Here is a 16,691-nt window from a genome sequence, read left to right as displayed (position 1 = left end):
AGGGCATGGAGAGAGCTGTACAAGACACTTTTTATTTTTCAATACAGCACCCTGTGACATCACAATGATGCCGTAAAGTTTCACAAAATACACTTTAAAATCTTTAAAAAGTTTTACAGCTTATACAAGCCAAAGATATCAGTCCAATTTGCTCCATTCAGTTAATCACTGGGTAAAGATAACAAAATATAGCATTTGAAAATGTAATGCTTTGTGGTCATAGGTCAAAGGTCAGGGTCATATGAATAAGGAAAAAAACTGGATCATCTCCAATGCCATGTTTACTGTGATTAGATATATATAAAACTTACATAGAAATAACTGTTAAACAGATGGTGCCACATCAACACATATAATTTCAACCACGACTAAGGAGAAAACCCAAAAGGAGGATCAAGACCAGGCTCCAAAAGAAGATGAGGGTATAAAGGAAAATACCACCCAAATACAGGTAAAAAAAACAAAAAACAAAAAAAAAGACTTCCTTGCTTCCTTCCTTCCTTTACACCAAGATTATCCAGAGCAGTAAACACGCTATTAAAAATACAAGAAAATGCTTTTGCAGACATTCCAAGTTTAACTTAACCAGTGTTTGTACTTTTGAGCACAAGGACCCAGGTTTGCTCCTGTTTAAGAGTTTTCTGAATTTTATAATTGTAATTAGTGGTGTTTCTTTTTCCCTCTGCCTTGGTTATTTTATTGTACAAATATCTAATTTGGTTTAACTCTAATTATTGTACAGTTATTCAAGAGTTATGAGTTTGACTTTCGTTTGACTTTCTTTTGAGTTATGTACTTGCTAGGCATTTTTTGACTGGTTTTACTTTCACTCTGTACTATGGCTAGTCTCTTAGGATTCTTAGTCTTTAGTTTTTGCTACTTTCTGTTAGTGTTTAGAATTTACAGTTTTGTGTCTATGTTATTCTTGCCTTCCCCTGTGTCCCCCTGTATTGTGTTAAGTGTGTGTTTCTTGCCTGTGTGTTTAGTTCTATGTTACTTCCTGCAAGTTCTTGTCTCTCGTGTCCTGTTTTTGAGCTTTATTTGTGTATGCTGATTACATTCAGCTGTGTCTTATTACCCTTGTGTCATCTCTTCCTCCTGTTCTTTTTTAACTTTGTAAAATTTTATGTTCTGGACTTTCATCACAACATGAAAAGCCACATTAAAGACCTGCTTTTTGTTAACCCTCTACTGCATGGCTTTTTCATTTTTGGGGAAAAATATTTCTCCCTATTTTGGGGGAGCTTTAGGGTCCCTAACAATATATCAATCATAAAATTTGACCCCCCCCCCCCCCCCCCCCCAAACAGATATTGGTTTGTTGCTTCAAGGCAACACTGTGCAACAAGGGTAGTCAAACACCAAGTTATTCTATAATAAGTTTTATTAGTACAACGAGGATGAACAAATAAATAAACAACAAATAAACAATGTAAACATTTCACAGAACAATAAAACACCAAAATACATCCAACATTTGATCATAACCCCATGCACGCGCGCACTTTTGGGGACATTACATTAACTTAAATTCATTTCCTAGAGACTTATCCTGACCCTACCCATCACAAGTCCCTGCCTAAACCTTACCCTAACCCTGACTCAAGCCTTCACCCTAAAATTGTGCCTGGTAGCATTATTTGAAAAAAAAAGTTGGGTTTTTTTTGAAGGGCCAGTGTGAGGCATGAAAATGTGGTTTGTTCCCTCAGGGCAACGCTATGCAGTAGAGGGTTTGTTATGCTGCTTGCATTAGTTTTCCATCTCTCTACCCTTTTATAGCACAGTAATACAAAAAGTGTTAATTTCTGCTTCTAGAAATTATCAGTTTGAAATGGTATTTCCTGAACTAACTGTGTAGTTTTTTTCAGGGACAGTTGGCTACTGATGATTCTGAGCTGGACAGCAAAGGTGCTGCATCATCAGATAGCAGTACAGACCCAGCCACAGTGAAAAATGAAAGTGCATCTTCATCTCTTCACCAGACACAGTTTGACAGTGAACTAGCAGTTTGTGAGGAGAAACAGAAGCAAAATGCTGTGGCTGCTGAAATTAACTCTGACTCATGCACTGAGGCAACACCTGAAACAAACCTGTCTGTTCCCACAACAACACCCTCCCCTACATCAGCCCACAGCAAAATAGCAGCACATCAAACAAGGGATTCATCAGATATAAACAAAGATGACACCCCGGATCCATATCAAACTCCTGCTGACAAGCTAAGTGATGTTCATCCTGGACCCTTGTCTAACTCCAAAGATTCCCCAACAACCAAAGAAGCTGAGTCTACTGTCCCTGAATCATCTGAGGACATATTAAAAGAAGCCAAAGCAGCAACGCAGCCTGCCCCACACCAAGATGCAAACAAAACAACATCTCAAAATCTCTCTCGGAAGTCTGCTGATAAGAAAAACTCCATGAACACAGATCAAAATACGTTCACAAAACAGGCTGACAGGAAAAAAGAACAAGTAGAAGGAGTTGAGACGTGTTATTCAGATGATCAAAATACCACAAAGTCAGAGAAGTCTTCAAGACCCAGCCCAGTAACAAGGGACACCAGCAAAGATACTGAGGTATTATGAGGTCAAACACAGAGTTTTAACCTCAAACTGAATTTTATACCGAAATACAAAATCATAGTATGAGGAGAAAATATTCAATCTTATAACAACAAGAAACATATATTAAGGAATATATTTATCCAGCAATAGTTAAACAGGAAACCATAGATTGTTCTTTCTGGAAGTAAAACATTGTTTTGTCTGCTTGTTTTACACTAAACTTCAACTGCAGTAAAAAACAAAGTCTCAAAGATAGAAGAACCGGTTTATCCAGACCTTTAAGTTCATCTTCCATAATGTCCTGTTTGTCTTGTTCAGACAGTGGACTAACTTACTGGTTCCCTTTAGTTATGAGTTTGCAAAGACAAACATCATGTTTGAACTAAAAAGTGGCACAACTCTGTGTGTATTAGAGATAACATGTTATTAGGATTAATTACAAAAACAGTGTAGGCTCTGCTTCCAGAGAAACCCTATCTCAATAAATACTTAAAAATTTTAATAGGTATTTGGTGAACTAACTCTGTAGCTATTCTTTAGGTACAATTGGCTGCTGCTGAATCACAGCCAGACAGAGAGCATTCTACAACACCAGACAACATTGCAACCCAAGTTGTAGCAGAAAATGGAAGCAGATCCACATCCCTTCTGCAGACACAGCTGGAAAGTAAATTAGCTACTCTTCCTCAAGGTATAGAGTCTTGTAATAAGAAAGAGGGACATCTTGCTGTGACTGTTGAAAGTGACTCTGAATTACGCAGTAAGGCAACACCTGAAACAAACCTATCTGTTTCCACAACGCCGGTAACAAAGGACACCACCAAAAACACTGAGGTATTATGAAGACAAATACAGAGTTTTAACTGACAAACTGAGTTTAATACAAAACCGCAAAATTAAAACATGAGGGAAAAGATTTTTAAAATGTAACATTTCTGAAATGTTTTTTTCCGATCTGAAACCAATTTACTAACATTAATTAATATCCATTTTCATAAGTAGAAGGTGAAAATTGACATATTGTCGCTCTACATTAAACATATTTTTCTGACTACCAATCAGACTCTTGTAGGACTTAAGTTTTATTTTCTTCTACTCATACAGTATATAAAATAAGAAATAAAACTGGTTTGTTTGGTTTTTTTTACATTTTTTTTACATTTATAAGGCTACTTCCACTAACTCAAATAAGGACACAGGTGCACATCTGGCAAAAGAACAGCAACGAGGCAAGAGAGATGTAGTTGGCTCTAGGCCACCAACTTCACCCTGCCCTCCCCATCATAGTGATGTCCAAGTGGGCCATCAGAGACCACAAACGTAAGTAACAGGATGTAGAATATACATATTTGAGTTCATATTTTTAACCATCAAATTATTTATTTGCCTCTTTCCTGTTATTCCAGTTCATCAGTCAGTGAAGGAATATCTGTGTATTTTCACGTTGTCGTTTCTAAAGACTTTCACTGGGATCCAGAGAAAGACGTTGTTGTGTTAAAATCTGCTGCACTGTTAGGAAGCTGGGATGGTTCGTTCGCAATGTTCCCCAGGTATAACTTATTGTTGTTATTTGTTTGTTCAAAAAACAATGTTTTTTTTTATTCTCCACGGAAAATCAGTGAGACTGAATTTAGATGTGATTAAATATTCCTATTTTTGCCAGTATAGAAATTATATTAGCTTCTATCGCATTATTAGATTGTTTGTCATCTGTATGTCCCATCTCTAACAATAACTTTCTGTTTAATAGGTCTCTTGGAGATAAGAGCTATCTTGCTGAAAGACATGTTAAAATTCCCAAGGAAAAACTTCATGAGCGTATACCCTACAAATATGCAGTTTACAAGCACAATAAAAAGGAGTTCATTTATGAGGCCATCTACCAGGAAGAGAAAAATGACTACATCAACAGATGCCTGTCGATCCAACAAGGGCTTTTAACAAGAGAAGGTATTCTAAATTCATATTATTGATATAGATTTTGCAAATATTAGATTTAATTACGGTATTTAATAAATGCTAAAAAAAAAAAAAAAACCTGAGAAAAACAATGATTCAATAGTGGGCTTTAATGTATGCCCAATTTTTAGACCTATACTAAGAAAACAGTCTGCTTTGATGATGTCACATCCACAAGAGAGCAAACCCTTTTTCACCTCCATCAACTGCTAATCTCCAAGTAAGGAAGGAGGCAACCTTTGGTCTACTTAGTCAAACAGCAGACATTTTCACTGGAGAGATGTTTATACTATTTTTACTGTCTGTGAGAGTATGGTTTTATTGTAACGAACCCTCCTCTGCAGTCAGTTGTTGACACTAGAACCACAATTTTCACATATTCTCTCCTCAGTAAAGTCTTCCTTGATAGTTTGCTAACTATATGTAAGATATTCATTAGATTGAGAATTTGGTGAATTTTAGCACTGAAAGCGCTTTATCTACATGCCTCATTCACCCATTGACACCCATTCATACAGGCACCGTTTTTCTAAATTTAAATGCTTTCTGTCTAACATTCACACATATTTACACTCTGATGAACACTTCGGGGAGCAACTTGGGGTTCAGTGTCTTGCCCAAGGATATTTAGGCATGCACACTGTGGGAGAAGCCAGGGACTGAACCACTAATTTTAGTAGATGACCTACTTTACCGCGTACTCCCTATTTTTAAGCAGCAACAGGAGCAAAAATAATGTCAGTGAGCTTTTATTCATTCATTCATTTTTCATTCACAAAACCATCTCACCACAGTGACTTCATTGGTATCACTGCACCACAGTTATAGCAGAAAATGTACATCCTCAAATCAAAAGCCAGAGACCCAACCTTTCTGATAGCAACAGGAAACAAAAAAAATGACAACCACAAAAAGATCTGAAAATAAGTGTAATATGTTTTACATTGTCATAGACCACCAGATCTAACTTGATTCAATCAGTGACTGAAAATCAGGTTAGGACTGATTTTATCATGTAGGGCTGTGGCTTATTCTCGCTATAACCTTAGATCTAAACCTGTCATGTAACTTGTGGCAGGCAGTAGGGCTGTGCAATATGACAAAATATATAGGATGAAGAAATTAAAACATCTTTTCATATTATACGCTATCGTTTGTTTCGTGGTGTCGCAAAATACACTGTTTACGGCAAAAAAAATTTGCTACCACCTATACAAGAATCACATGAAAGAGTATCGAGAGAGTTTACGGATGACAAGCAAAAAAGAGCTGTCAAAATAAATACTAATAAATACTAACTCTATAAATACTAACTAATACTCAAAATAAACCTTAGACTCAAACGTTAGAACAGGCATTTCTCCGCAGCATGCCATGTAATAAATATTGACAAAGAAAATGGCGGCCCATACAACTTATATCTAAAACTATATAGTTTCATGCATGGGTCAAAATACTCAACTCCAGGTACACGAAGCCCCGCTGAAAACACTTCACACAAATCGAGTTGCGAAGATTCACAGAATAAGATAAAATGTACTATTTTGTGATATATTTCGTTATTCGGGACAATAGATGTCTTATATTGGGATATGAGACTTTGGTCATATCGCACAGCCCTTCAGGCAGGAAGAGGACTCAAACGTAGGACTCATGAACAAAAAGGGGTAAACTAAAAGAGGCAGCTTTATTATGCTGTGACAAAACTCAAATACCAGAAATAAGAAAACATAGCCCTAAAACTAAAAACTAAGACCAAAACAAACTAGAAACCTGGGAACTAGAAGCTAGGACCTGGAAAATACAAAGGAACACACAGCACATGGAACAACATAACAACAGGCAGAGGAAACACTGAGACAACGAGACAGGACCGACTGGGGAGACAAAGGGATGGTCTGGACACAGGGGATGCACGAACATAGAGACAAGAAAGACTAAACATAAAACACGGAATAAAGGGGAGGCACAATAAAAGAAACCTAGGGAGTAGAAACTATAGAAACTATATTAAGTTCTATGGTAATGAAAATTCAATATGCACAAGCCTAAATGTTCTAATCTTATATTCCCCCAAAAGTGTAGAGGATCAAGCTTTAAAGCAAGATGTTCAGTACATAATAAGTCAGAATCAATCATCATTAAATGCACCCGGTATTGGCCAAAACAATAGTATGAATGGACCAACTGAATAATAAATGTAACCATTACCAAACTTGATGTATTTTGTGCTTCAAAGGTGAATGGCATCAATATGATGATATGATCCATCCCAAATTAAACACTGCCTGGTACTGGAATACTGCAAAAAAAACTGTGATGGAAGGGAGAGATCAAGCTGGCTGGGAGATGTTAAAAATAATCTTTGATCTTCTCACAACCTGGAATGAACAAAATGTAGAAAACTTCTTTCTCCTGCTGCAACAGTTCATTCATACATACACTTATCCTCTACTTCATGATGGTATGGAAAAACGGTGGAGATTACCATATGGTTCAGAACAGGTAAGTAACAAGTGTTTTATGTTTCAACATATTACATCCATAATCCAACAGTATAAGATAAAGTACTGAATGTTTCCAATGTTCCAATGTTTTCTGATATTCACCCTTTGCCTTTTCCAGATTAAAAACCTACTAAAAAGGTTTCTAGAGGAAATTATTGGTCTTAGGGCCAGAAAGAAAAGTGAAACAGTACAATCCTTGCTACCAAATCTCCATGCAGGGATTATTGGTTTGCTGGTCTGCAACATGCATCTGAAGGACAGCATGAGAGATAAACTTTCCATTCTATGCAGTCTTCTTTGCCTGCCTGAATTGGCGCAGGGCCAGTTTGCCATTTTCTGGGAAAACTTTGCAAATCCTTTGACAGATAAAAAAAGGTAATTAGTATGTGGTTTATTTTTAAGCATAAACATTGTGACAATGATTGTGTTTTTACAAAGATAATATGGGGACAAGAACAACCCAGTTTTAAGTTAAAATTTACTAAAACATTATAAATTGTGTTTGTTTACATACAATAGTTACAACACTGCAATTTATCATCACTTTGGAATCCAGTCACCTATAATCTGATCAACCTGATTTGACTTTGGTGCAACAAACAATCTGGGTTTTCCAGTGTAGTGCTCCTGCTAAATTATCTGGAAAAATGAATGTCTCCTGTCCTGTGTTATGTGAATTTTTTGCTGGTCTTGTATGTTTGCTTATCTCTCGACTTATACAGAGTTGCAGATGCGCTGGAGAACCTTTGCCACACTGCTATAACACACCATATTGAGAAGTGGGTCTTGGTCATCCCTCTGATTCATCTACTGAGAGGAGAAAGCAAACCATTTGAGCCAGTTACCCCAGTCTTGAATCCACAATCTGAATCTTGGAGAGGCTTGAGGGGAATCAAAGGACCCAGCTACGCACAGTAAGTGCTTATCCCCCATAAAGACATTAAATGTAATTAAATTTGTCTGGTCCCATTTATCTGCCCTGACCCTAACCCCTTTAACTAGAAATCGGATTGAGATCATGAAAGAACATGCATACCTGGCAGCCATTGATCGTCTTCTTGTGCACTCTTGGATGTGTCTCATACGGGTGGATGACCTAATGAGCTTCATGTCCAGTCCAGTGAGAGTTGAACTACTAGACATTCTTCATTATTTGCAGTTCAGCATCAGATCTGGCATAACTCAATCCATGTACAAGGTATTTATTCTTAAAACAGTTATTTTGTTTTAATAAAAACAGAGTTTTAAATAGCAAAGTGAAAATTAAAATTAATATTAATAACAAGTTTTACTTATATTTAACATTATATAACTAAGTAATGCTTAGGTATATAAAATTAAGTTGTCAAATAAATATGGAACTTCCCTCAGTTCTATAGAAATAAATTATTAATTAATAATACTGTTTAATTAATTATTATTAACTAATTAATTTTAAACTAATTAATTTTATAATTAGTTAATATTATTAATTATTATTTTGATTGTCGCTGTTTTTAATAAGAAAAACTTTTTTTCTCATTTTTGTGAGGGGGTTTATGTCTGCTATGTGACAAGAGACTGAGTGTTGTGTTCAAAACTGCCCCAAGCCAGATAAGATATATAAATAAAATAAATAATTAAAAATAAAATTAATCAAAATAATAGTAACCACAAGTAGCAACCCCAAAAGTTTAAAAATAAAAGTCAACACTGACTTTTGATTTAATACAGGGTTATAATCCTCCTCTGCCAAGGAATGTTTTATTATGCAGTTTCGTTTTGGTCAATTTTGTTTATAGCACTCAACTGATCTGATATGCAAAGGCCTGTGATTGGCTAAAGTCCCTTGTCACATGATATTTTAGCCTAAGCCTAAAAACAAATTTCAGAATAGGAGCAGGAGCTGAAGTCTCTCCTAGACCACACTGATTTATAAAATGCTGAAAGGCTACTCTAGATTTTATGTCCAGTGGCATGTGTGTTGTTGCCTTCAACAGCTATGTCTCTTCATATTCAATAAATATCTACTATGATTCTGATTACAGGTTCTGATAAATTTGATATCCCATGTCATCAAAAGAGAAAGTCACCAAAATAACAGGTACAATAAAAAGCCTCTGTTTGTCATTATAGCCCAGTATCTGTGAAGAAGGATCAATATTGATTTTTAGTGTCAGTGCTGATGGCAGTCTTTCCTCAAACAATAATGTAATGTTTTCTTCTAGTTTCGATGACAAGAATGGAGAGTGTTGCCTGAAAACTGCAGTAATGCTTCTTGGCTCTGTCTGCAATTTCACAAAAGATCCAAATGACTCTGACCTTCCTCTCCACTTCCTTGAACTAGTCTGTCTGATAGCCAAGGTCTACGGCCACAATGATTCCCAGGTCAGAGCTGCTTGTTAGTCGGTTGGACTACCATATGAGCAAAATGTCTTTATGTTTCTTTTAGCTAAACCTCAAAATTTAAAAAAAACAACATAAATTTTAATGCTTAAATGTAAATGTTGATTTCACATTGACAGTGTTTAGTTTATTTTATTTCATAAAGAAATTTACAAATGTTACAGACAAGAGAGCAAATTCAGGAAGAGTCATTTTGGGAGACATTAGAAACAATGAGGAAGTGGCGAAGAAATACCTTCAGTAATAAACTGCTCAATGAATGGAATCATTTGCACTTTTCTGTACCCAATGAAATAAAGGTAAGTAGAAATTAAGTAAGCTCTTGTTCTCTGTTATGGTGTCATATAAATAATTCACTTTGATCATCAGCACATTAGCCACTTAGATATAGCTCATCTTACAAAACAAAAAAAGAGGACATCAATGTACACTAACAGTCAAAGGTTTGGACACACCTTCTCATTTAATGGTTTGTCTTAATTTTTACTACTTTCTACAATGTAGATACAAACTGAAGACATCAAATATATGAAGCAAGATATATGGAATTATGTAGCAAAGAAAGAAAAAGATAAATAAATCTAAATATGTTTTATATTTTAGATTCCTCTGAGTAGCCACCGTTTGCTTTGTTGACAGCACTGCAAACCCTCTGCCTTCTCTCAGTGAGCTTCATGATGTAGTCCTGAAATGTTTTCACTTCAAAGGTGTGCCAAGTCAGGGTTCATTTGTGGAATTTCTTGCCTTCTTAATGGGGTTGGGACCATCAGTTGTGTTGTGCAGAAGTCAGGTTGGTACACAGCTGACAGCCCTATTTGACAACTGTTAGAATTCATATTATGGCAAGAACCAACCAGCTAAGTAAAGAGAAATGACAGTCCATCATTACCTTAAGAAGTGAAGGTCAGTCAGTCTGGATAATTGCTCACACTTTGAATGTGTCCCCAAGTGCAGTCGCAAAAACCATCAACAATGGAACTGGCTGGCATGAGGACCACACATGGCTACCACAGCATCCTCCATCCCATCCGGTTTGGACCATCATTTATTTTTCAACAGGACAATGACCCCAAACACACCTCTAGGCCGTGTAAGGGCTATTTGAGCAAGAAGGAGAGTGATGGAGTGCTGCACCATGGTCTGGCCTCCACAGTCACCTGACCTAAACCCAGTGGAGATGATTTGGGATAAGATGGACCACAGAGTGAAGGCAAAACAAGTGCTCAGGAACTCTGGGAATTCCTTCAAGACTGTCGGAAAACCATTTCAGTTGACGACCTCATGAAGCTCAGAGAGAGAATGCTAAGAGTGTGCAAAGCAGTAATCAAAGCAAAGGATGGCTATTTTGAAAAACCTAAAATATTAAACATGTTTTGAGTTATTTCACAATTTTTTGTTTACTGCATAATTCCACATGTGTCCATTCATAGTCTTGTTGCCTTCAGTAAGAATCTACAATGTAAATAGTCATGAAAATCAAGAAAAAACATAAAAGGAGAAGGTCTTTATTCATGCTCAATCATCCAGGTAAGTAAATCCCCAAAAGTTAATTTTATTCATCTGGACGTTTTCAGTGGGAGAAACGTTTCGTCACTCATCCAAGTGACTTCTTCAGTCTCAGCTGACTGCAGGTTTCCCCAGTCTTATAAACAGTACATTTGCATAATGACTGAAACCTGCACCACTGAAAGAAAAATGGGATGGGAGGTCAGTTGCTTGATCATTAATATGCAAATTCTCTGGATATTAATGATGAGTGATGAAACATTTCTCCCACTGAAAACACTACGTCCAGATGAACAGAATGAACTTTTGGGGATTAGAGGAGAAGATGTGTTGAAACATATGACCGGTAGTTTATATGTACCTTGTGGCCTCATCTTTGCCCATCTCAAAACATTTTCATAGTTGGGGACCAAAGCAAGTGAACAATAGTCTCATTTTACTTTTAATTGCTTTTGTTTTGCTTCATTTTTGTTTTTAATTAAATGTGTACCACATTTATTTTCTGTGAAGTAAAGCGCATTAATACAATTTTTTTTTTCTACAAGAATAGCATGTGTGATAGGTGCATTAAAGTACGGATCAAGTTTGGACTTGATCCTTATTTAGGCCTGCAGTCTGCTCTAAGCCATTGTTTTACACATATAAAAAGAGCCTGACATAACTACAACTATGAATTCGTTTTTGAAAAAAGAGAACTAAAATCAAACCAATTTCATGAAAAAAAATTTTACCTACAGGAGTTCTTTTGATATCTGCCCACTTCAGTTCACTAAGTACTCTAGGCTAAATACGTCACAATTGCAGCTATCTGGAATAATAATGCGTCACTTCTCTTTTTAAGATAGCTGTCCTAGTTAGTTTTTTTCTTCATGCTACAAGTGAAAAACAAACTCCCAGCTGTCTGCCTCTCCTTTTTCAGAATCATTTCAAGTCATTTATCATTTTAAATATAGCAACAAACAAACAATAAACAAACAGTAAATACAGTAAAAAAAAAAAACAGTAGGACCACTTGTTACTGTCAAGCATCTAAGTCTAATGCCACTGCAATTGGCGGTGGTATCAGACAATCTTCTGTGAAATTTGAGCAGTTTAAGTCCTTTGTTTCCTGGACTGTAATTTCAGAGTTTTTATCAAGTACAAGTTAACATGCCTATTAGTGGACACTGCAATAATCTATTAAAATGCACATCTTTTTTGTAGGTATGGAGCAATATCCTGAAAGTATCTTTTAGTCGTGAGGAACACACTAAAAAATGGAGAAGTACATTCATGAAGGATTTTGAAGGCAAACTGAAATATGTAAGAATTAATTTTTATTTGAGTTATCATCATTGCATGTGCACCTGAAAAACATATTGATGATATGTGCATGTGTGCTAGGAAAATCATGTAAATCAAATTGGAATATACTGTACCACAATGGAAAAGGCGAGCAACACATGTCCATCATTATGCAGCACAATGGAGAAATGTGCACTGGAGGCAGTTGCACGTATTTGCCAGGTATGATTTCAAAAAATTATGAAAAATGCTTATTAATTTCACATGATATTATTGTACATTCAATGGAAATTGAGAGGGGGGGGGGTAATAGAAAAAGTTATAAATTAATATTAACACACACACACATTAACCTATTCCCTGTTTTCTGCTTAGGATAAATCTGGTGAAGGGGTGTTGAATCTTTTGAAAAGACATAATATCACAAAGTTTCTGAAGCTTATGTCTGTTGTTGTGGTGGAGTCATGGCCCAAAGTCAATGGAGAGTACATTCAAGGCGAAGGCTCAATATTTGAGTATCTTATGAACTGGCCCATGGCCAAAACTATCTTCCAATTGGCAGGTAAACTTTAAAATTGAAAAAAAAAAATGTACTACTACTCTTTATTAATGTCTAGATTATTGTTACTCTCTAGCATAATATTAATTGCACATTTCTGTGTAGTGCCCATTTCATGTTTATATTATATTTTACATAAATATGTGAACGTAAATGCCAGGCTGTGGGTTTGTAAGGCTGGATGTGTTATTTGTGTAGTATATCTATTTAACAAATTTTAGAAAATAAATGTAGAAAGCCATAAACAGACTTTCATTTTATTTTATCTAAAAAGTCAGTAAAATGTGTTTGGGTTTTTGTACTCTTGTTTTCCAGGTGCTAGAGAGGGATTGGTTGAATCATTTTCAGATGAAGCACAAACCATGATAGCTTTGGGGGCTTCAGCATTCAAATCTGTATCAGAAAAGTTCCTCAATGGAGACATTCAGTTTAAAGCTCTACTTCACATTTTCCAGAGAAAACGTGAATTTCTTGATTTGCTGAAGACAGGTGAATACGAATATCTATCTACTTCTGCCAGTTCTGCTTAGCATTCCTCTTTCTTTTCTTCACTCTTTTGTCTACTTCCCATTACTTCAGATTGTTTCTGTGCACTACTCTTTTCCTCTGAAGGGTTTTTTTTGTTTTGTGTTTGATTTGTTCTATTATTATTATTATTATTATTTCACCTTCTACAACACATCCCAAAGTATGAAATGAAAGTTATCTAGACATTTGAATTTAGTAACACAATTTGCAATTTTAAAAATGATGTTACATGAATAAACTCTCTACAGTTACATTGCAGTTTCACATAAAATGTAAAGCGTGTTATTGCTCCCAGTACCACGAACAAATTAATAACAGCCAATGTTCTATAAAATCAGCAGAAGTTTGAATGGTCTATTTGATAAAATCTAGGTAAACAAAGATATTTGCATATTTACTGAATAAATGGTTTCTAATCTGTTTAATTCACAACCCAGAAATAAAAAGAGGTGTGTGTGTGTGTGTGTGTGTGTGTGTGTGTGTGTGTGTGTGTGTGTGTGTGTGTGTGTGTGTGTGTGTGTGTGTGTGGTAGGAAATGTACAAGTAACATGATAACAAAATTTTAGTGGGTGTTATGTATTATGGAACATTACCTTATTTATCTATATTTCTGGTCATCAAAGTGTTTATACTTCTCCAGATGGTCTATGTGATGATGGTCGCTGCAAAGATGAGCAAAACATGAAAACATTACTAAGACTGAGAGAAGAAGAAGCAGCGGCAGTGAATACTGAAAAGGAGCGGGTCAAAAGTCTTCTGCAAATGTGCCAGGACGTTCCAGAGCATGTGAAAGGTGGGTGGTGCTAGCAAACTGAGAAAAAAAGAAGCTTGCAAACTAAATTCCAAAAATGTTGAGATGCCCTGTAAAATGTAAATAAAAACAAAATGCAACTCTAATAAAACCTATATTTTGTTTACAGTAGATATAAAACATATCAAATGTTTACACTGAGAAAGTGTACAATATTAGGAAAAAATATTAGCTTATTTTTAATTTGATGGCAGCAACACATCTCAAAGATTTTGGAAATTGTGCACCATCTGGTCTTCTTTTAACAACAGTCTGTAAATGTCTGGGAACTGAGAAGACCAGCGGCTGGACTTTTGGGAGAGGAATGTTATTAAATTTTTGTCTTACATAGTATTCTAACTGCTCAGCAGTCTTCTTTGCTGTAGCTTTTTTTTCATGATGCTCCGACGATTTGCAGTTGGTGAAAAGGTCCCAGCATTTTCAGAACTTAATTTTTACTATTATATTTTTATATCATTATACTCTTTTTATTTAATTGTTACAACTGTCATCTCAGAGTAAAAAGTTCACAGTTTAAACCTCCCTGTTCTGTGGAAGCTTTTCTGTATGACTCTGTGGGTTTTCTCTGAGTACTCCTGCACATCAGGTGCTGTTAAGGTGGTGATGGAGCTTTTGGCCCTGTTCTAGATAAGACTGCAGAAAAAAAAAAGGGTCTGATATCTCCTCAATGATAGAGATATTTAAAAAAAAAAATGAATACCTCTGGGACAAATTTACCAATGGTCTACACGAACATAAAGCATTTTTTTGGTGTTATAAAGTTATTCTCAGGATTTTCCAAGGAAGCATAGTGTCAGTTTTGCAATGAAAGGTGTGGGCACAGGTTCTTTTATGCCTGGAATAGAATTTAGCTTTTCAAAAGCCAAACGTTTTGAAGAACATTTAAATAAAACATGCTAACATGATTTACAAAAGAATGATTTTATTTCGTCGGATACAGCAGTGACAGTTTCCAATCGAATGTTTTATTTTGCTTGTTTATATTCCCGGGAGAGGGTATGTTATCACAATGAGCATGCATTTGGCCTGGGATGGTTCAAGGGTGTCAATGTGGTGCCAGAGCTTCTGCTGTGTCCTGAAACTCTTTTCTAAGACCTCACCCTGAATGTTTATAGAACCAATTCATTGTTTTGGGTAAGCAGAACATATCTTAGTAGTTTTTCATTAGAAGTGTGGACATTCATTTTTTAACACTGTAAAAATAAATAGATCCATATAGGAGCCTCTGGAAGGACCGAATTCAGGAGGAATTCTATTGATCTTAAAAGGCTGTTGCTACTTCATATTGAAAGAGTGAATAATGAACTCTTTGGGTCTAGAAATAATTAAACTAGGAAAGGACTGGGGAAAAAAATTTTGGTGTTATATTTTCACAGTAATTTTTATGCTTACATCTTTTCCACAGTTGATTTCAATGGATTGGACAAAAAGCTTGATCAGAACACAGATACAATGAAACTGAATGAATTTATGAAGGTCCGCACTCTCGATGGACTGATCTCTCCTACAGCTGTAAATGTCACTTATTTCAATCTGTGTGATACAACCTGCCAAATGGCTTCAGAACTGAATGCCATCAAAGACAGCATGATCTTCAGAACATGCTGGAAAAACCAAGTGGAGGAGCTATCAAGAGACCAATCAGATACAGATAACACTGATAGAAATGAAGAAATCTATACCCTTGACCAGGTCTACAACAAAATATTTCAGAGCTGCTACAACAATTACAAAAAGCTTTATGATAGTCTAAAGAGTGGAGAACTTCTATTGGAAGAAATTGACAACATCTTTGAAGGCTATAAAGGAAAGTGTGAAGACTTGAAAAAGGACTTAGATATCATGTGCAGAGTAGACACATCTGATAACAGAACATGGATCAAAGAAAGGGTTAACCAAATTCAGCAATACCAGGATGTTCATCTAGCAGTTGAATCTTCCAAAATCATTGAGGACATCAAAAGCATGCTATGTCCAGAAGGGGACTTCAGTGTACTGGAGAGGTTGCTGCAAATGGTATGTTTAAAATTACTTAATATTATTAAAAACAAGGTAATTGAAAGAAACTCTAGGCCTTACCTGCAAAATATTCACATTTGACTTACTTTTGACTCCTTTGATGGATGAATCCAGTCATGTTCAGCTAAAGAAAATATATTCTTGATATATATTATATAATTGAGTTATTAAGATAAATCCATTAGTGATCATGTTGAACAACAGACACTGTTAAAAATCATTTTGATCTTGTTCTCAGATGTAAAATATTCTAAAAGAATGACAGACATGAAATGTGTGTGATCTAAACAACCATCATAAAACATTTATTTGGGGGTATAAATACTCTTCTATAAAATACATTTTTGTGGGATTTAATATCATTGTATATTTTTCAGAATGACTCCAGCTTCAAGAAAAACAACCTGAACTGCATTGATGATGCTTTCATAAATGCAAAAAATATTCTTAAAGGCATTACAGACAGTCGCAAGGAATGTCTTCAAAAATTCCTCCAGAGTAAAGATTTTATCCAGTGGATTAAAAAAGAACTTAAAGGTATAAAATATTCTTTTTTTTTATCATTAACA

The 16,691-nt window shown here is 35.6% G+C and overlaps 1 protein-coding gene across 1 annotated transcript in view; it reads left to right on the top strand.

The window, feature by feature from the left end:
* The window catches only part of LOC146558749 (E3 ubiquitin-protein ligase rnf213-alpha-like), a 68,849-nt gene that overhangs the window by 4,144 nt on the left and 48,014 nt on the right, over window positions 1–16,691 (top strand). The window contains exons 3-22 of the mRNA XM_085246754.1: window positions 333–451; window positions 1,869–2,576; window positions 3,105–3,398; window positions 3,733–3,884; window positions 3,971–4,114; window positions 4,315–4,514; window positions 6,763–7,028; window positions 7,149–7,405; window positions 7,753–7,944; window positions 8,033–8,228; window positions 9,058–9,113; window positions 9,238–9,397; window positions 9,580–9,714; window positions 12,125–12,223; window positions 12,305–12,427; window positions 12,581–12,767; window positions 13,080–13,253; window positions 13,933–14,085; window positions 15,509–16,119; window positions 16,500–16,659. Of these exons, the coding sequence (XP_085102880.1) occupies window positions 333–451; window positions 1,869–2,576; window positions 3,105–3,398; window positions 3,733–3,884; window positions 3,971–4,114; window positions 4,315–4,514; window positions 6,763–7,028; window positions 7,149–7,405; window positions 7,753–7,944; window positions 8,033–8,228; window positions 9,058–9,113; window positions 9,238–9,397; window positions 9,580–9,714; window positions 12,125–12,223; window positions 12,305–12,427; window positions 12,581–12,767; window positions 13,080–13,253; window positions 13,933–14,085; window positions 15,509–16,119; window positions 16,500–16,659 (4,386 nt within the window). The remainder of the gene's footprint in view (window positions 1–332; window positions 452–1,868; window positions 2,577–3,104; window positions 3,399–3,732; window positions 3,885–3,970; window positions 4,115–4,314; window positions 4,515–6,762; window positions 7,029–7,148; window positions 7,406–7,752; window positions 7,945–8,032; window positions 8,229–9,057; window positions 9,114–9,237; window positions 9,398–9,579; window positions 9,715–12,124; window positions 12,224–12,304; window positions 12,428–12,580; window positions 12,768–13,079; window positions 13,254–13,932; window positions 14,086–15,508; window positions 16,120–16,499; window positions 16,660–16,691) is intronic.

This window comes from Mchenga conophoros, linkage group LG15 (genome assembly GCF_057382185.1).
Source record: "Mchenga conophoros isolate Kocher_MC1m ecotype Shallow Benthic linkage group LG15, M_conophoros_male_GT1.1, whole genome shotgun sequence".
In the NCBI taxonomy this organism is placed as follows: Eukaryota; Metazoa; Chordata; class Actinopteri; order Cichliformes; family Cichlidae; genus Mchenga; species Mchenga conophoros.
Note: the sequence above shows the minus strand (reverse complement) of the source record. Positions and strands in the feature narration are given on the sequence as shown.